The sequence below is a fragment of the Micromys minutus genome, assembly GCF_963924665.1.
Source record: "Micromys minutus genome assembly, chromosome: 13".
Classification (NCBI taxonomy): Eukaryota; Metazoa; Chordata; class Mammalia; order Rodentia; family Muridae; genus Micromys; species Micromys minutus.
In genome coordinates this window covers 7,844,725-7,865,103 of record NC_137982.1, presented here as the reverse complement: position 1 = coordinate 7,865,103, position 20,379 = coordinate 7,844,725, and the positions used below count along the sequence as shown (strand labels likewise).

Sequence of the window (20,379 nt, the reverse complement as noted above, 5' to 3'; positions counted from 1 at the left end):
ATGATGCCCAGTCTGTGTTTCCAAAACACTAGGAGAATAAATGTATGTGTTCTCGGCCACCAAGCCCATGGGCACTCACCAGCTCCTGTTTGACTGGCACCACTAAACTGGTGCTGAAAAGGAATCCTAGTAAGGTGATAAGAGGTGGGAATTCGGGCTGATGGTGGAGCTAAGGTGGGGTCTCCGGGAGACCAGTAGGATGGAGTGAAATGGCCAGAATGGGGTACCATGGTTGAATCTGAGTGGGGGACTTTATGCATCGTGTCAACTAGAAGGCCACCACAAGGTGTACACCTTGACCTTGAACAGGAACTTTGGGCTGGAAATGAACCTCTGTCTTTGATAATTCACCCACTCTAAAGAACTGCGGTATTTGCAGGCAGAGACCTGGGTGGTGTGAGCAGGAGGGGCTGTTATCTACCTGGAGCTGAGAGTTCCTCTCCTCCTCGCAGGCCCAGGAGGATCCCACTCCGGCTCCATTGCAGAGGACCTTCTGAAAGCCCCATGCTTCTGGCCTGCCAGCCACCAGCTCCTAAACATCAAACATATAATATTCGCCACAACAGTGAGAGACCTCAACGCTGGCCTGCAGTGGCAAGTTCCAAGAGGGCTGTGAAGTCGGAGGGAGTTTGAGGCCAAACTGGGTTACATAAGGCCCCTTTCTCTGGAGGTATGACCATGATTCCTTGTCCTGGACAAACTTTGTGCACATTTGTCAAGAACTCTATCCACTGAGCTACACCCGTAGCGTCTCTTTATTATCTTAGCATTCAGAAGACAAGCCTTTGGCTAGCTGCAGGCCCATCACTACCACATGGTGCCCTGCTTTCTGTGTGGTGTCCAGCAGAGGGCCCACTGCCTCTGTATATGGACATCCTGGAATTGATGCCCAAGTACCAGTCCTAAGACTAAACTGTCAGGTGCGGTGAATATCCCAAGGAGTATCGCTGAGCACCCGGACTCCAATGGATTGCAAAGCTTGGAGCCCCACCCTTCTTGTTCCAAAGACACAGCCCTAGTAGCTGGAACCAGTCTCAGATAGACCGGATCTAGTCTGCAAAATGCGAACGGAGACCTGCTTAGGAGGATGCTGAGATTGCCTCCAACGTGGAAGAGCAGTGCCTGGCATACAGAAGCTGCTGAATAAATGAAAGCCAAGAACCTAAGATGAAATGTAGACACACTGAGGAGACTAACACTCCTGGGGGTAAATGGAGACTGTCCTGCAGGACTCAGGGTTCCTGCAGCAATACCCAACTTTTCGGTGCCACCCTGACAATAAAGTGCTGGGGGCTGGAGGAGGGAGTGGCGCGTGGGAAAGGAGCCCAGGGATAGAAGCAGGTGCTGGGGACTCCCTTTCCCACCCTGCCCAACAAGGCTGTGGGGCACAGGGCATCTTTCCAAAGGGGACATGGTGGAAGGGCTGTTGTCCTCACCCCAGCTTCCAAAGCGAGATTCCCAGCCAGGGCCAAGGAACCACTCCCAGGAAGACAGACCTTGTGCACAATTACCATGGCGGAAGTCTGAGAGGATGTGGTGTTCCTGGAACCCAGCAGCAGGGGCACACACCTTGGAGTGGCCGTAACAGAAGCAGCTGCTGCAGCCGGCTGGGTTATAGAGCTTCAGGTTAAATGTCCCGGGACGGCATCTGTAAGAGAGTCAGGCTGGGTCATGTGTCCAAGCCAGGACGGGACGGGGACCAGGATCCAGCAAGACAATTAGGACTCCTGGAGAAATTTAAGAAAACATTTTTAGTTTTATTTTTCTCTTAGAATCACAAGTTACACAGACAGGGCAGACAGTCCCCATGCCTGCTTGTTCTGTGTCTCTGCTGCTGAGATATGTCCTGGAAGCCAAGATCAGCACCACGGAACTAACGTTAACAAGCCCCACGCTGGGTCTGGGTTTCTTTTCTTCTCTCAGTAATCTATTTCCCTGGTCCAGAACCGGACACTGCATTTAGCTCTGCCCTTGTCTCCTCTGATTTGTAAACATCTCCCTAATCTCTCTTGTGGTCTTGACACCTTCATTTCTATGTTCTTTTGTCTCTGTTTGTTCAAAACAGGGTCTCACCATGCAACCCTGCCTGGCCTGGAACCCTCTATGTAGACAAGACTGTGGCTTTGAACTCAGAGAGATCCTCCTGTCTCTGCCTCCCAACTACTGACACTAAAGGTGTGCACCACCACAATAGGCTTTGGGTCTTATTGTTGTCTTTTTAATTTTTTTTAATTTGTTTTATGTATATGAGTATGTATGTAGCTGTCTTCAGACACACCAGAAGAGGGCATTGGATCTCATTACAGATGGGTGTGAGCCACCATGTGGTTGCTGGGAATTGAATTCAGAACCTCTGGAAGAGCAGTCGGTGCTCTTAACCACTGAGCCATCTCTCCAGCCCTGATTGTTGTTGTTGTTGTTTTTAAGATAATTTTAATTTTAGAAAGTTTTATACATATGAGTGCTTTGCTTACATACATGTTTGTGTACTGTGTGCACGTCTGGTGCCTGCAGCGTCCACAGAGAGTGTTAAATCCCCTGGAACTGGAGTTTCAGATGGTTGAAAGCAATCATGTGGGTGATAGAAACTGAACTGGAGTTCTCTGGATAAGAAGCAGAGCTCTTAACTGCTGAGCCATCCTTCCAGACCCCTTGTCTGTCTGTTTGTTTTTGTAAGTAAGTAAATATGTATGTATGTATGTATGTATGTATGTATGTATGTATGTGTGTGTGTTTATTTTTGAGGCAAGGTCTTATTTTATACCCTGGCCTGGCCTTGTGCTCATGACAATTCTCCTGTCTCAGCCTCCCAAGTGACATTGGCTGTGGTTGAATCATCTCCCAGTTCCAGTGTTGCCTGCCAGGTTTTTGGTCTAAACAGTTTCTACAGTTTAGTCATTAGAAGTAGGGCACTGGCCAGGCATGGTGGTGCACGCCAGTGACCCCAACAACCAGGAGGTGAAGGCAGGGGCACCAGGGGCTCAAGGTCATTTTCAGGTACATTCTGAGTTCAAGGTTAGCCTGACCTGCCTTAGGGCTAGGAGTAGGAGCACAGCAATTAATCCCAGCACTCGGGAGGCAGAATCAGGCAGAGCTCTTAAGTATGGGAGCAGTCTGGGCTGCACAGGGAGAACCTCTCTCAAACTCAGGATACAAAACCCCACAAAACAATAAACCTCCCAGGAGAGGAAAGTAGCAAAAACATCGCTTGCAACACTCTTGAAAAACCACCATTGTAATTAGTAACTATTTCCAGGGCCGTATCTTGAGGGGGCAAAATGCTGGTTTAGCACAAACACCAGCATTCATTCCAGCTGTTGGCAGGGCATTCCTCACTACCATTTCTAACCCTCCTTTATTATTCAGAATTCTGAGGGGGAAGTTTGCTCCTATGTCCTTATCTGTTTATCTGATCCTCTAATGGTATTTTGGAGATTTGTCTCGTTCTTAGGCTTATAATGTGATCCAGTCTTTATTAATTTTGTTATTTAAATTGTTTCAGCTTTGCAGATCTGCTCCAGTATCCTTTGCTCACAGGGTAGGATGACTCTTAACTCAGTTGGTAGGGGCTTCTTGGAGCAAGGCAGTGAGAAGGTTTTGAGGTTAAGATTGTTGTGTTCCATTAATGATGTCTGCCACTGGTGTGAGATGGGAGAGCTGTGACAGTTCTCCATTAGTGATGTCTGCCATGGGGGTGAGGCAGAAGGGCTAAAACATGATATCAGGTATTTGCTGGCTGAATTAGACAAACTCTTCCTATCTTTCTAGAGCTTTCTTTTCAGGATTTCAATCTTGAAGCAACAATGCATTTTCTCAGCTAAGAAACCCTCAGTGGTATTGGGTCAGAATATAAGTAGTGCCCACAGGACCTTTGAATAGAGTCTTAGGGTTTGACTGCTGTGAACAGATACCATGGCCAAGGCAACTTTTAGAAGGACAACATTTAATTGGGGCTGGTTTACAGGCCCAGAGGTTCAGTCCATTATCATCCAGGCAGGAACATGGCAGTGTCCAGGCAGGCATGGTTCAGGCAGAGCCAAAAGTTCTACACCTTATCCAAAGGAAGCCAGGAGTCGACTGGCTTTCACCACATTAGGAGGAGGGTCTCAAAGTCCACCCTCACAGTGATGCCCTTCCTCCAACAAGGCCACACCTACTCCAACAAGGCCACACCTCCTAATAATGCCACTCCCTGGGCCAAGAATATTCAAACCACCATACGTAGTTTCCCCGGCAGCAGGCCCCTTGAGTTTTGGCAAGAATGTGGAGTAACAAGCTTGCCCAAGTCTCTGAGGGGCCTTCCTGCCTCTCCCTTCACTATACAGCTTTTGGTGCCTCCTCAGAGAGCCTCAAGACCACTGCTGCCAGCTCTATGTAGCTCAGCACACCCACCTGTCACACAGGCTGCCTTCCACATTCTCTTTACAGGGGCAGTTCCCACTGCGGGGGTCACAGGTGCCCAAGCTGCCGGCAACATTGCAGGTACAGGGTCTGCCAAAGAAACAGAGAAAACGCATATCCATTGAGCAAGTTCATAGTGGGAATACCCCATCCTCAGAAGAACTCTTCATACCCTTCCCTTTCCTCAGAAGAACAGGGATAGATAAGATTGTCCAAGAGACTGTGCCTGCCTTCACTTTAGCTGGTTCGACTTTAGCAGAAAGTACCCCACCTACCCATGCAATGATGCCTCTGCCCACTGCCCACCCCTCCCACTGGTGCATCCATCCACCCACCCATCCATCCATCCACCCTCCCATCTATCCATCCATCCATCCATTCATCCATCCATCCATCCATCCACCCATCCATCCATCCATCCACCCATCCATCCACCCACCCATCCATCCACCCACCCATCCATCCATCCATCCATCCATCCACCCATCCACCTATCCATCCACCCATCCACCCATCCATCTATCCACCCATCCATCCATCCATCCATCCATCCACCCATCCACTTCTCTTCCCATCTGCCTATCCACTCACCTGTTGCATTCATCTATCTCCCTTTTAAGCCTGTGGGGACTCTGGTGTTATTTTATTATTTTTCCTTTGTGTGTGCATGTGTTCATTGGAGTGTGTGCATGTGTATGTGGAGGGCATAGATTAAAGTTAGGTTTCTTGTATTCCACTTTTCTGTTTGTTTGTTTCTTTTATTTTTCCAGACAGGTTTCCCTGTGTAGCTCTGGCTTTCCTGAAACTTCTCTGTAGATTAGGCTGCCCCTGAGCTCAGAGATCTGTCTGCCTCTGCCTCTTGAATGCTGGGATTAAAGGTGTGGGCCACCACTGCCTGATTTCTTGTGTTCCATCTTATTTTTTGAGGTAGGCTCTTTCACTGAACATGGAGCCCACCAATTAGACAAGACTGGTTGGTCAGCAAGCTCCTGTGACCTGCTTGACTTTGTCACCTTTCTAGCCCTCAGAACCAAGTTACAGATGCTCACTACTATACCCGGCTTTTGTGGTCTTTTCCTGGTTTCTGGGGATCTGAACTCACATCCTCATATTTGTACAGCAAACACTTTACCAACCAAGTGATCTATTTGGCTTTCACAAGCCCATTCAAAGGTGCTTCTAGGGGACAGTAGAGAATTTGTCTAGCATACATGAGGTCCTTATAAAAGTGGCCATGATGGTACACACTTAAACTCCAGAAGGAGGTCATTTTTGGCTGTGCAGTGATTTTGAGGCCAGCCTAGGCTCTGTAAGACCTCATACACAAAGCTCTTCTGAATTTGTCTGCAATATTGGTCACAGTGGATTCCACCATGAGTTCCTTGTAAACGTGTCTGGCCTCTCTTCCAGGATCTAGCCTGTGGCAGATTGCTGGTCCCTTTCCTCATGACCAGGTACCATGCACTCCAAACATGACTATAATGCCTGCCTCCCTGCCCAGCTTCCCCCTGGCCCTTCGCCATGAGGACCAGCCCCATCCCCCAGTCTTCGGTCACCACAAACTTGGGCTCTAAAATCTGTTCATCTCCTTTCTCCCTCTTCAGGGCCAACTGTGCTCCTTCCAAAGCCTCACCCAGCCTCTGACACAGACGCCTGCCTTGGCCTCCCTGGCCACAGCCGCCCTCAGCTCCCCCAAAGTCCCCTCTGAACTAGGCCCTTCTTCCAGACCCAAGTCTCACCTGATCCTTGCCTTGGTCTTGGCTATACTTTCCACTTGGTGTGTCTCATGTCCCTTCCTTACCAGGTCCCAGGTTCAAACTGGGGCTCCGTCCCTCTCACAGCAAGTGGGCCTCCCAGGTTTCCCCCACCCCCACCCCAGTGGGCTGGTTAGTTCTTCCTGTGTCTGCAGCTTTATTTCTCATAAGGCTGGGGCTCAGTAGCTACAGGGTGAGGTCATGTCAGGTGAGGATGTAAAGGCGAGGACAGCTAGGACTCCGTTCCTTCTGTGTCTTACTTGGCGCAAACACACAGCATGGTTAACACCGGCCACGGTCCACAGAGCCTCACCTGCAGCCGCCCTCACTGAGTGAGTGGAATCCAGGCAGGCAGCGATCACACTTCCAGCCCGTCACTGTGGGCTTGCAGGGACAGGTGCCTGAGTTGTCACACTGTAGACTCAGGGAGCCTGGAGGGAAGGAACACAGGACGGTGGAGGTGGGAGGAACTGAGGGTAAGAGATGTGGAAGGGTGGGGCTGGGACCACTCACCTACTGGGTGGCAGTCACAGGGTTGGCATGGTGTCTTCGGGTCCCATCTGAAATAATTCTTCTCACAGTGCTCACAGTGTGGCCCGGCTGTGTGGTCACGGCAGTGTTGACAGTGCCCGCCATGGCCTGTGCTCCGATAGAGCTCCCTGTCAAACGTGCACTCCTCGGAGTGCCCATTACAGTTGCAGGCTGGGAGAGACGAAGGGTTGTGTGTATGAGTAATGGGCTCTGCAGGGGCTGAGAGGCTCTGCTCTCTGGAGCAGGCATTTCCAAGATGGCGGTGCTTGGTTCATCTTGTCAGCCTGACAGGAACTAGGATCACCTAGGACACAAACCTTTCAGCAATTTCTATGGTAAGCAAGAGGTGGCAAGACCCACATTAAAAATGGATGGCATTGGGGGCTGGAGAGATGGCTCAGAGGTTAAGAGCACTGACTGCTCTTTCAGAGATACTGAGTTCAATTCCCAGCACCACATGGTGGCTCACAACCATCTATAATGAGATCCAATGCCGTCTTCTGGTGTGTCTGAAGACAGCTACAGTGAGATATAGATATAGATATAGATGTTGTATATTATACTATATATGTAAAATCTCATCATCGTTCATCTCTCCCTGCTTCTGCCTGGCTGCAGATGCCACGTGACCAGCTGCTTTACTTTCCTACCATCATGGCATCCCTACTACGAGGGGACTGTACCTTCAGACCGTGAACCCAAACAAATCTTGCTTTTGAGGCACATTTTGTCAAGCAATGAGACAACATGAAGGGCCAGAGTCCAGGCTCAGCTTGCCCAAGAACACAGAGCCCCCGGCCATCAGGTATTCCCAAATCAGGACGCTCTTTAAGAACTAGGTGGGCTTCATCAATAAATGCTCCAAAACAATGTTTTTCTGGACAGAGCCACAAAGGTGTTTTGATAGAGCAAGAAGATGGAGCAGGAAGTGTATCCTAGCCAGGAGGAGCCATTCTGGACCAGGGAAGCATTATCTGCGTGTATGCCAAGTATAGGCGTGCGCATGCCAAGAGGCTTGCTGCGAGCGGGAGAAACGTGCCTCATGATGGACAGGGAGGGGATAGTGAGGTAACTGATGTGTGATGCCCAGACAGTTGGGAATCAGAGGTGCCAGGAGGCTGGGAGCCTGGAGCTACAGGGAGGAGCCTGGGAGGGGGGCCACTGGGGGAGGGGCGGAACTGACTTTGCACTCTTTGCAGACCCTTCTCTGGAGGCTGGAGACAGAGGGTTGCAGAGAGGGACAAGAAGGATTAGACAAGGAGTCAGGGGTGAAAGGTCAGGCATGAAACCACACCTTTCAGGCTGGTGACTGTGAGGAGAGAACCTTTAACCGTGTGGGTAAGGGCAATGGCAGGGGAGCAGTCTAGTTCTCATTTAGAGACGGGCAAGGACTTGGCCCAAGCCTGGCGTCAGCCAGCACGCCTTCCCTGGGGGATTCAGACCAGTAAACCAAGAGAAACTCATTAGGACTATGTTGGGCCCTGGGGCAGACCCCTTAGAAAAAAAGCTGTCTGTCCCAAGGAAAAGGTCTCTTCCACACCCTAGCTCTGGCAGGCCATGGCCCACGTCCAGGAGGTCAGCTACAAGGCAGTGTGTGGAATTCTGTGCCTGGCTCCAGACACCACATGGTGAAGCCACAAGCAGAGGAGGACTGTGAAGGGAGATGGACCCCACCAGGGAAAGTGGGATGCTGGGGTGGCTGGTACAGACACTGTTCCTCCCTCTCCACCATCCCTGGAGAAGGTTTCAGGGCCCCTGCCTCCTTGTCTTTGAGGTTGAAGCAGACAGAGACACACCACACACAGCTGAAACATCAAAAGGCTGCTGGGGACTGCCGGGGGCTGTGGGAAAGGCTTGGGTGGGCGGGTCAGAACCCTGTGGTGGGGGTGGAAGACTGGATTTCATTAGCTGTCAGGGTTGTAACAGTTAAAACAAAGGGTTAAGTGGAGTTTGGGGATCTTCCTGCCTTCCTACCACAGGCGCCACTTTGGGCAGACTTCTGAGGGAGGACTGAGGTTCAAGTGCTCCCTCCACATCCCTTGACATCCCTTGATCTCTCCTGCACAGCTAAGGACCCCACACTGCATGCCAAGCCCACCCAGGAGCAGTTCCCCACTGTGAGGTTCTGGGGATTGTTCCCCAGCCACTATCATTAGCTTCAAGGCCTGCTTTCCGAGGAGCACTCACGCAGACACTCGTTGGCATCCTCTGCGGTGCCGCGGGCCCACGGACGGTCCTGGAAGAAGGGTAGACATCGCTCACAGTCCACGCCCGTGGTGTTGTGTTGGCAGCGGCAAGCCAGCTGACCATCCTCGTTGGGCCCGCATTCACTGGCGTGACCATTGCATTTGCACCTGAGGAGAACACCAGGAGGAGGGACCTGGAGGCAGACTCTGAGAGGCACCCCTCAATGGCAGCGCAAGCGTGGGCACCCCTAAGCCCTAACTACATATCCAGGGGTGTGATAAGTAGCACCTTGGGGTTTCCGAATATTTATAGAATGAAATTGTCGTCCCCATTGCTGTGATAAACACCAAGACCAAAAGCAACTTGGGAAGGAAAGAGTTATTTTTCATCTTACACGTCTTTCCAGTTCATTATGAAAGCAAGTCAGGGCAGGAACTCAAGGCAGGAACCTACAGTCAGGGAGCTGATGCAGAAGCCATGAAGAAGTGTTGCTTACTGGCCTGCTCCCCATGGGTTCCTCAGCCTGCTTTCTTATACTGCCCAGAGGTGTCGCCGCCCACAGTGGGCTGGATAATCCTATGTCAGTCATTAAAAAATGTCTCAGAGAGGCTGGAGAGATGGCTCAGTGGTTAAGACCACCGACTGCTCTTCCAAAGGACCTGAGTTCAAATCCCAGCAACCACATGATGGATCACAACCATCTGTCATGAGATCTGATGCCCCCTTCTGGTGTCTGAAGACAGCTGCAGTGTACTTACATGTAATAAATAAATAACTCTCTTTAAAAAAATGTTTCAGAGACTTGCCTACAGACCAGTCTCTTGGAAAAAAATTTTTTTCAGTTGAGGGTTCCTCTTCCCAAATGACTCAAGCCTGAGTCCTTTTGACAAAACGCTACCTAACCAGCACTCCTGTCTTCACCTGCCTCCTGTGGCTACCTTTGAAAAGGTTGAGAAACTGAGGCTTAGAAGGTTGTCCATGGCTGCCGGCTAGGGAATGACTGCTACAGAAGGCCTCTGACTGGGCAGAGTCCCAAATCTGGGGGAGCTCGGGACTCACTCAGGGAGAAGTCAATTTAGTTTTCTGGGACAGGGAGGGTAAGAGGTCATAGGGTCAGTTCTTCGAGGGCTGGGGTCACCTCAGGGGATTCTGCAATTGTGTCAAAAAAAGCAAGAAAGGAGAATCCTATGCAGGGGGAAGCGCCCAAGTAGTCCCTGGAGAATGAGCCCCGGGCTTGTGTTTCAATGACACCCACAAGGTCAAGAGATGTGTGAACTCTACAAAAACAAAGACGTGCTTTGGGAAGTGGGCCATGTAGGGTGCCGAGTAGAGACTGACTTTGTGTGGCCACTATTAGTGGTGGCTCAGAGCCCATGGTGGCCTCATGCTCCTGCCTTGCTTTGAGATGGTTCCAGACACAGCAAAGAGCTCCAGACCTCTCTAATGTCTTTGGAGGTGGGAGTGACCTTGGAGGTGGGAGTGTCCTTGGAGGTGGGAGTGACCTTGGAGGTGGGAGTGTCCTAGGAGGTGAGAGTGTCCTTGGAGGTGGGAGTGTCCTAGGAGGTGGGAGTGTCCTTGGAGGTTGGAGTGTCCTTGGAGGTGGGAGTGTCCTTGGAGGTGGGAGTGTCCTTGGAGGTGGGAGTGTCCTTGGAGGTGGGAGTGTCCTTGGAGGTGGGAGTGTTCTTGGAGGTGAGAGTGTCTTTGGAGGTAGGAGGGACTGTATTCCCCAGCTGCAGCAAACACTGCCCATTGCCAGGGCCCCATCTCAAATTTGAGGGTACAGATTTTGGTACTGTTTGCTCACAGGCTCAGGGTAGGCAGCAACACCCCTCTGCGGCTGGTAGGAGTGAGTCAGTATCAGTCAGTCTTGGAAGATGGCGATCATGGGAACTAAAGAGCGTGTACTCCATCCCTGAGAGGATGCTGCAAGCTCCAGCTGCTCCCCCATGAATCCTTCTGACCCAAGGGAAGGTGCTGTTCCTTCCTGAGAGTGGCCTTCACAGCCAGCTGTGGGGCCCAGGGTGGTTTGGGTCCCGCAGCTGGGACCCAGATGTTCTCTGGCCTGCAGCTCCTCACATCACACACAGCAGATGGAGATCATGACCATGTTTGGAGTCCGGCTGGGAGGTCTGACCCAACTTACAGTGTGTGGGTGGGTCAGCTGGAGCTTCTCACCTGTGTCCCCTGAGGTCCCTTCACACCTAGTCTTCCATAGAAGTGCTAGCTTTGGGCATAAGCTCCTCCCACCTTCTCCATCTTTAACAATGCCCAAGCATCTCTGAATAGTGGGTGCCCAGCATCTGGGCATCCTCATTGCCCACCCATATCCACCACCTGTCACTTTGAGCGCCCTCTCCTCATCCTGTTCCCCACTGCTGTACCAATGCTGGATGGCTCATATTGTCCACCAGACAGGATCTAGAATCACCTAGGAGACAAGCCTCTGGGAGTGTCCCCTGAGCAGGGACAACCCAGCCTGAGCATGGCCAGTATCATCCCATTGACTGGGGTCCTGGGGTGGATAACAGGGAGAAAGCAAGCTCCGTAACAGCGTTCCTCCCTCCCCCCCTCTGATTCACTTGCTGCCATCATGCTGCTGGACCCTCAAACTGTACTCTGGTGGGCCAAACTCTTTCCTTCCTTAAGTCGCCTTTGTTGGGCGTTCTGTCACAGGAGCAGGGAAATCGGTGCTTTAACAATTGGAGGCTTTCAGCGGCTCCTCAGTGATGGAGAGATGGGAATGAGCTCTGCCCATGGCCCCATGTCTGCCCTTACTCCAACCTCATGGCCTTCTCCTCCTTTAAGTCTAGCTGTCTCTCTCATGGAGGCTTCTGCCCAGACTGCCCAGTGCATCCTCGCCATTTGCTCTGCAGAGCTGACTCGGGCCATTGGGTACACAGGGGCACACTGATGTGCTTATTATTTAGAGCCACTGGATTCGTGTCTGTTACACCACAGGCCTGGGGTGGGAATTCATTGTCTCCTCTCTTTCCTGGTGGGGTGTTGGGGTGGCCTGTGGAGGCAGAAGGGAGCCAGCAGCAGGGCCTCAAATGTTGGGGGGCTCCTGTTCATTCCTCATCTGGATCACCACAGCAGCAGCTGCTCTGTGACCCTCAGACTTGTTCCCTGCCTCCCCCTGGCCCTAGCTCCAGCCTACCTGCCACCAACAGAGAAGTCAGACACCGCATAGTAGTAAGACTGGAGCACTCTGGGGTCCTTGAAGATGTCATCCCCAAAGGTGTTGAGCCGATTCAGAGAGATCAGGAGATCAGTGCTGGTGACCCACTCCTGGGAATGGAAACCAGAGCACCATCACCAAGGGCTCTTGGCCTGCTCCACTGGGAAATCCTGCTCCTCCCCCGGCCTTGGAAAGTGGGGGTGGTCCTGAGGCACAGGAACAGGCTGGCTGAGACAAATCTTGAGGGTAGACCAGGAATTAGGGATCCTGGGTCAATCTTGGGGCTGCTGGCTGTGCAATTCTGGTGACAAGGCCCAATGCCTTGGTGCCTCTGTTTCCCCATGTGTAAAACGCAGTCATGTGTTACTAGCTCCCCTGAGAGCGTGAGGATGAGGAGGGTGGTAACGTCAACCACTGTGCATAGGGTCTGGTATCTGCACAGAAGTGTGTGTGTGTGTGTGTGTGTGTGTGTGTGTGTGTGTGTGCACAGTGGCTGAGGTAGCTAGTCTGAGACCCTGGTGTGGGGGTCACCTGCCTTCTTCCCTGCTCCGCTTTCTCCCAGTATCTCCTCACAGGCAGAGGATTGACACCCCAGAACATGAGTCCCACAAGCCAGAGCCCCTGAGCTCTGTCTGGCACATAGCAGGCCCTTGATAGATTGTTTCCGATCACGGGCTGGATGAGCAGCTTCCCCGTGGAAGCGCGTGGTGAGGAAGTGGGGGATGCACGTGGAGAGTGACATTTTCATCCGCCTGCTGTTATAATCAGAGGCGGCTCCGGCTGAATATTAATCAACGTTTTAATTCAACCCAGGAGCCCCTGGCTTAGCAATCAGGCCGTCAGGATGGAAAATGAGCTCCTGGCATAGTTGTTCCTCACCCCAGCAGGACTCAGTCCTGAGAACTCTGTACAGCATGGAGGCTGAGGGTCCCTGTCACTCTCCTAGTCACCTGGGGCTGGGATTTGCAAAGGTCACTGTACTTTCAGGGTTCTGTTGAAGGCAGGCCTGACTGTGAGAGGCTGGGGTAAGGCTGCAGTCCACCTTCTCCCCCTCCCTTCCTCTTCCTCCTCTTCTTTCTTCTCCTCCCTTGTATTTTTTTCCTCTGACAGGGTTGCATTCATCCCAGACTGGCCTCAGACTCACAAATAGCCCTGGATGGCCCTGAACTCCCAATCCTTCTCTCTTCTCCACTTCTGATGCATTAGGTTTACACAGGTTTCCACCCCCCACACCCAGTTTATGAGGTGCTGGGGATGGAACCCAGGGCTTCGTTCATGCTAGGCAAGTACTCTACCCACTGAGCTCTTCAGGTTTGGGACCCTTGCATTTCTTCTTGTTTGTGATGCTGGGGTCAATATTAGGGTCCTGTGCTTGCTGGGCAAGCACACTATCCCTAAGGCACACTGCAACCTGGGGCTCTGTGTTCTCAGAGGGACCATAGGCGATGCTGAGGGCTCTGGGAACCAGGGAGCCAAAGCCTGGGTGGGGACTCAAAATCAGTGGAAGTATTAGGACTCTGCAACCAAGTAGATCAGGGTTGGGGTCTCTGAACACATTTCTCCTTAGGCAGACATCTACCTATGCACAGCTGGGGCAAGCCAGGTAGACTGCAGGTTGCCCTGGTACTCATGACCTTTCTGCTTCAGCTTATTAAAGTGGTACATTAAAAAAAAAAATGTCTGGGCAGTGATGTTACACACCTTCAACCACTCAAGAGACAAAGGCAGGCAGATCTCCTTGAGTTCAAGGCAAGCCCTGGTCCATAGAGTGAGTTCTAGGACAGCCAGGGCTATACAAAGAAATCCTTTTTCAAAAAATCAAATAAATAAATTAGTTACATTTAAAAATAAACTAAACCAGGCATCCGCAAAAGATGGCAGAATTCTAGGGTTGAAGGTGTGACAGCCAGAAGGTCTCTTAGGTCCTAGCTCTGCTGGTTTGCTTGCTGTTCCCTGACCCACATCCCATCCCATCCCTACCCTCCACCCTACCCCCACTCCCCCATTCCCACCTTTACCACCATTCCAGACCCTGCTGTTCCCTTACCTGCAGCACAGGGCTGTCCTCAAAGCTGTAGGCACTGGGACGGCCCTCCAGGGTAGAGAAGGCCACGTTGCCTCCATTCAAGGGGGAGATGTCGCTGAACTCAGAGGTGCAGAATGCCACCCTCTCATCATCACCGGGCCGCAGGTAGTGGCCCTCAGGACGGCCATAGGTTTTCTGGCAGGAGGCACTGTAGTACTGGTAGGGCTCCCAGGGGCCACTGGTGCGCGTGCGCTTATAGATGGCAAAGCTCTCAGGGCGACTGGTGTGGAACTTGAGCCTCACATAGGTGATCTCATAGGCCTTCCCTGCAGTCAGGCAGATGGGGATCATTTTATAGAAGGGAACGGGTACACAGTCCTGGAATGGGATTTGGGTGGGGTGGAGGGGGGGTGAGGGGGTTGCACAGGATGGCTGCTGGCAGAAACTCCCTGGAGCTTTGGGCCAGAGGGCTGCCATCCATCGCTGATGCTTGTTAGAAGAGCAAGGGGAGGGCCACGCCTGCAGACCTCCTAGCAACCTGCCCATCCTTTATCCAGCTCAGTGCACCTCTTTGCATGGGAACTTGAGCCATTATGAACTATTACTCCCTGAATGGCAGTGTCTCTTTTTGCTTAGCAAACAAACAGAAACAAATAAATAAGATAAAACAAAGACTGTAATACTCAGTGCCATGGAGGACATGTGGTAAGTTAGACCCCCCACAGCTGGGAGTGACAGGAAAAGTGACACTTTAGGAAGCAAGCTGGTGTTGCCTCAGGATGCTGAACAGGGTTGATGGCGACCCAAGAATTTCTTTCGAAGGCAGATGGCCAAAAACAACAGAAAGACCGTGACCCAGAAACAACTAGACATGCATGTCCACAGCAGTACTCAGACGGCCCAAATGCCTGCCAGTGTGTAGAGGAATTCTTACCACGGCGACAAGGAATGAAGTCTCAGTGTGTGCCACCCAGCCACGGCCTGAGAGGTAATGCCAAAGCTGCTAAAACAGAAGACCCTGCTGGCTGACCTCACTCACAGTGAGTGCCCAGAAGCAGCCACGCCACAGACGGGAAGTCAGTGAGTGGTATCTTAAGATAAGTAGCAATGAGTGCAAATGGGCACAGGGCTCTTAGGGGCTGAGAACAGCCCATGGTCAACTCAACGGTGGGTACGTGAACCTGTGAGTAGAAGAGTTGTGGGACTGTGTGCTTTTATGTTCAAGGGATGAGAGGCAAAGCCAACGCTTTACATCTGCTAAGCAAGCCTTGTACACACACACACACACACACACACACACACACACACACACACACACACGGTAATAACAAAGGTTGGTGACAGCACAGAGTCTATCCCGTGCACTGGAGGTGGTAATTTCTTTTTAAAATGCCATCATTGTGGATAACAGACAAAGGTCATTAGAAAATCAAAGGCCAGCCTTACCATACAACCAGGCAAGCCTAGTGTGACATGTCCTCAAAGAACGGAAGCCAGGCCTCAAGGAAGGTACATGTGCATCTGGGTTCACAGCACCCACTGCTCAGGACAGCCAAGGAGCAGAAAAGGCCCAGGCCATGTCAAACAGATGGCCCAGCCATGCAAAAGACAGCTGTTCAGCCTGGAAAAGTAGGGCAACCTTGACCCGTGGGCCTAAAATACAGACAAGCCCTGAGGGTGTGGTGCTAGACAGAAGAAGTGTGTCAGAGACAGATCAACAGTGCAGGCACGCCTTGCACCACACGCACAGAGACAGACAGTGTAGGCTCAGGGAGGGGCTGGAGGATGGCTCACTGGTTAACATCACCTGACTGCTAAGCAGGAAGACAAGCAACCATAGCTGTATGTATCTGTAACCCCAGAATGGAGTGGGTGGGAGTGGGGAGGACAAAGACAAGAAGATCCGAAGAACACAGTGGCCAGCCAGCCTCGCCCCAAATAGCAAGCTTCCAGTTTAGTGAGAGATCCTGTCCAGAGGCGACAAGGTAAGAAATGATAAAGGAAGTTGGTTATTGACTTACTCTGGCTTGTGTGTGTGTGTATAATTGTGTGTGTGTGTATGTATGTGTGTGTGTCTGTGTGTGTATGCATGTGTGTTTGTGAGTATATGCATGTGTTTGTGTCTGTATGTGTATCTGTGTGTGTATTCATATGTGTCTGTGTGTGTATGTTTGTGAGTATATGCATGTGTATGTGTCTGTGTGTGAATCTGTGTGTGTGTCTGTGTGTGTATGCATGTGTGTCTATGTGTGCGCATGCACATGTGCACACACAGTAGTACAGGGGCTGTCAAGATTGTTTGGTGCTTAAGAGCATATGTTGTTTTTACAGACCATTGGAATTTCCGGCGTTGGGCCACTTATAACTCTCTGTGTAACTGTGACTACAGGGGACCTGGATCTCTCTCTGGCCTCCTTGGCACCTCTACTCATGTGTAAATACCCACACAGAGACATGCACACTCATATGCATAATTAAACTATAAAATAAATGTCCTTTCTAAGGATTTCCATTTTATAAGTGCAGTGGGGCCACAGGGCCTGGGCGTGTTCTGTTCCCTAAGGTAACGCTCCAGGTTCCGAGGGGTGTGTGTGTGACTCCAGTCTGCACACGTTTGAACACGCAGTCCTATGCTTTGTGTACCTCACCACAACAAAAGAACAAATTTATCGTAAATACACTGTTCCTCTGAGAAAGCAGTTTGGTTGGTGACAGGGATGAGAAACTGCAGGAATATCCCCAGAATCAGACAAAGAAGCCTTTGTGGGTGGAGGGAGGGGGGTCATGGCCTAATAGCCCAGACCAATCATTAAGGTATTATATAGACTTGGGAAAACAGGAGTCTGAAGAAATAGCTAAAGGGACCTACAGGACAGCAGTTCCCATAGTGACCAAAGCCATTGACAGTCTGAAGAGTCAAAGGCCCCCTGGGAAAGTCAGAATCAAAACGAAGGACGAAGAACACAGATACTGTGAGCGATCCTAAAGGGAGACGGTAATGAACATAATGAACAACGCCAGGGCCCAGGGAGCAGCTCACCTGATAAAGTGTGTGCCTCGGGAGCAGGAGGGTCTGAGTTCGAATTCTTAGCCAAAAAGGCTGGGGCTGGGGACACTCGCCTGTAATCCCAGATACGAGGATGGGCTCAGGATAATCCTGGAGCTCACTGGCCAGCCAATCTAACCGAATCTGTGAGAGGTGACGTCTCAAGAAACAAAGTAGATAGCAACCGAAGGACAACACCCCGAGTTTACCTATGGCTCCATTCAACTCAGACCTGTGCACAGACAGATACACAGAAACCACACGCAGACATAATTTGAGAAAAATAAAGTGAGGAGACTAGGCCCCAGTTAGGCGTGGTTGCATGTGCCTCGCCTCAGCACCCGGGAGGTAGAGGAAGGAGAATTAGTAGTTCAAAGCCCACTGGGCTGCATGGGACTGTCTCAGAAAAACCAAACAAAAGGCACGGGCCCCAAAGACAGCCGGCTAATTGGCGAGCATGTTTGTCCTCAGAACTCAGCACAACTGTTCCTCCTTCAGTTTCCCTGTTTTTCCCAATTTTCTTTCCTGGAGCTTGTTCTAATTTAAAACTGGAGAAAACCCAGTTTTACGAAACTTTTAAAAAAGCAACCGCCTTGCCAGGTTCCGTTTTAAGATTTTTCTTCCCTAAAGTTCCGTGGCAGCGCAGTTGGCACTGGGCTTCTGAGCCCTGCAGAAGAGGGTGCGTAGGGGCCTAGGCTGGGTCAGGCGGTGCCTGGCTGGCTCCCCAGTTAGAGCACCAGGCCCAGATGTGCCCAGATGTGCTCACACTGGGGCAGACAACAAGTCCTACAAGCTCCGTGTAAACAGTGAGCAGTCAGACACCTCCTGGGAGGGAGCCAGGAGACACTTCAAAGGTGGCTGGCAGGGAGGCTGCCCTCGGAGGAAGGGGGTCACTCGAATTGCATGCATGTAAGCAGCTTCTGCAATGGGAAACATGGAGGCACTTTCCCTGCCAAGCCAGGAGGCGAAAGCAGCTGAGGCAACATCACAGGGGCGCAGTGGGATGGTTTGTCGGAGAGTTTAGTTAGGAGAGCAACTCCTGCCTGCCCTGTAAGGATGGGCAGCAGGAATGGTTCCAGTGCACACTGACAGGCATTAAACCTATGGCGGCCCGGGATCTCGTAAGCTCCAGGGCCAGTGAAGTTCCAGGGTGATGGGTTTGCTCCTAAGCTCTAGGTCATCCTATATACTATTTTTCTACCCCAAATACCGTTTTCTCCGTCTCCCTGGTTACCTCCCTTGCATCTTAGCTCAACATTGAGCACCTACTATATGCCAGACACCAGCTGAGCACATCCTGCACACTGTCTGGACTCCCCAGTCTCAACTCCACACAGAAAACAGTCCGATCTCTCTTGGTCTTCAGACCCTCAAAAAAGTCTATACCCTTTCCCCGGGGCCCCATGGATGCCCGGGGAGACAGGACTTCTGGGAAAGGGATACAGATACTGATGAAACAAAGAGATGTGTTCCCAGCCCTTGATGGCTCACATGTAGTGGCTGTCATGACCATGGCCACACGAGAGAAACACCAGGATGCTAAGGCACATCTACCCCGCCATCTGGGACATACAGCCTGAGACCTGGGGCTGCTACAACTCGAGCTGGCCGGCGTCTAGTGCTGACCTGGTGGGTAGGCCAGGCTTATTTTTGGAAGATGAAAAGAAAACAAATTTTAATTACAGCCATCTGGGGATCCGGGAGGGGTTGGGGCGGGGGTGGCGCCAAAGGGGGCAGCAAGATTTGAGCTGGAACACATGGGCAGGCCAGACTGATACCCACCTCTGGGAGCCAATTCCAGTGTGAAAGTGATCCCAGGCCTGAGCCCCAGGTCCTGACATCTACCATCAACTTCTTCCGTTCCCAAGCTAGCTCTTGGCAGCCGTGGGCATTTTGAATCCTTGTGAAGAACTGGGTGCCCACGGAGATCACAATCCACAGGCTATAGAAAGCAAGCTGAACCAGGCCTGGGCCCATCACCTCTGTACCACACCTCACAGGCAACCTGTCGGGTCTAGCCTGGCAGAGGAAACACGTTTCCTCTGGTGATTTCATAAGGCTTTGGGTCAAGATCACTCTGAGGTCGGTCGGGTCCTGGCCGTGATCATCACTGGAGTCTACAGAATGCAGGTTTGCAAAGAAGGGGGATGGGCGTTCCAGACCACCACAGCCAGCCATAAATAAACACACGTTAGAAACAGAGGAGGGGGCGGAGGGATTGATGGAGAAAAGGGAATCCAGGGAGCGACTGGGTGTTCTAAAAACCTTAAGTCTTGGGGCCATTGAGTTGAGAAATCCTTGCCTAAGCATATGAAGAGATGGGAAGGGGACGCTTTTCTTTAAGAAATGTACAGAAAACAAAATGCACAGTTGTAGCCATTTTCTGAGCGTGCAGTCTGTATTAAGCACATTTGCTCTGTTGTGCAGTTACCAACAATGTCATCTTCCGGCTTCTGCAACTTCCCAAACAGAAGGTTTGTTCTCTTAAACATTACCTCCCCTCCCCAGCCCCTGGAAGCCCCACCCCACTTTCTGCCTTTATGAATCTAACAGCTCGGGAACTTTCTAGAAGTAGAATTACGATGTGCTTGTCCCCTCATGACTGGCTAATAGCCGGAACGCTCACTACTGTTGTATCACGCACGTTTTTGCTTCATTGACACTGTGCTGTGTAGACGGTCTCCACGCAGCTGAGCCGAAGCCTAGGGCTCAGGTGGGAAGCCGAGGTGGATGAGAGAGGCCTTTGCGAAGGCAGATCATCTTAGAGGTGAGTCACGATTCCAGCGTGTGGAGTCCGGGCAGCCTTGACTTTGAAGAGCCAGGGCCAGGCAGGGAGAAGGCTAGAGAAGGGCCAACCTTCACTCACTCCGTTTGCTCACTCCCTTGCTCCTGCGGAGGACACTGGGTGCTGGGGAGTCACTAATGCCTGACTTCTCCCCAACTAACTGGATAGTCCAGTGCCTCAGTTTCCCCGTTTTCAAAATGAGAAGAGCAATCCGAGGGCTAAGCGATCAGATGTCTGCAGGGCTCTTGAGCATCAGGTTTGCAAGTGGCTGTCAGCAACTCAGTCCGGTCATTCTGTCTATTCAGTGACTGACATTGGCCAAACAGCCTGAGCAGGCAGGGGGCCTGGTGCTGGGTGTGGCCTGAAGCCGTGATCCCAAGGGTCCTCATCCACTCCACGGCAGTGCAGAGCTGGGAATGGGGCCACACTGGACCTAACTGGGAGTATAAGCAGGTGTAAGTGTAATGAGGG

The 20,379-nt window shown here is 51.5% G+C and overlaps 1 protein-coding gene across 1 annotated transcript in view; it reads right to left on the bottom strand.

Annotated features, from left to right (window-relative positions):
* The window catches only part of LAMC3 (laminin subunit gamma 3), a gene marked incomplete at both ends in the record, with an annotated part of 54,852 nt that overhangs the window by 30,198 nt on the left and 4,275 nt on the right, over positions 1-20,379 (bottom strand). The window contains 8 exons of the mRNA XM_080927440.1: positions 422-532; positions 1,512-1,648; positions 4,393-4,491; positions 6,469-6,586; positions 6,669-6,857; positions 8,874-9,040; positions 12,031-12,161; positions 14,099-14,403. Coding sequence (XP_080783566.1) covers positions 422-532; positions 1,512-1,648; positions 4,393-4,491; positions 6,469-6,586; positions 6,669-6,857; positions 8,874-9,040; positions 12,031-12,161; positions 14,099-14,403 — 1,257 coding nt within the window. The remainder of the gene's footprint in view (positions 1-421; positions 533-1,511; positions 1,649-4,392; positions 4,492-6,468; positions 6,587-6,668; positions 6,858-8,873; positions 9,041-12,030; positions 12,162-14,098; positions 14,404-20,379) is intronic.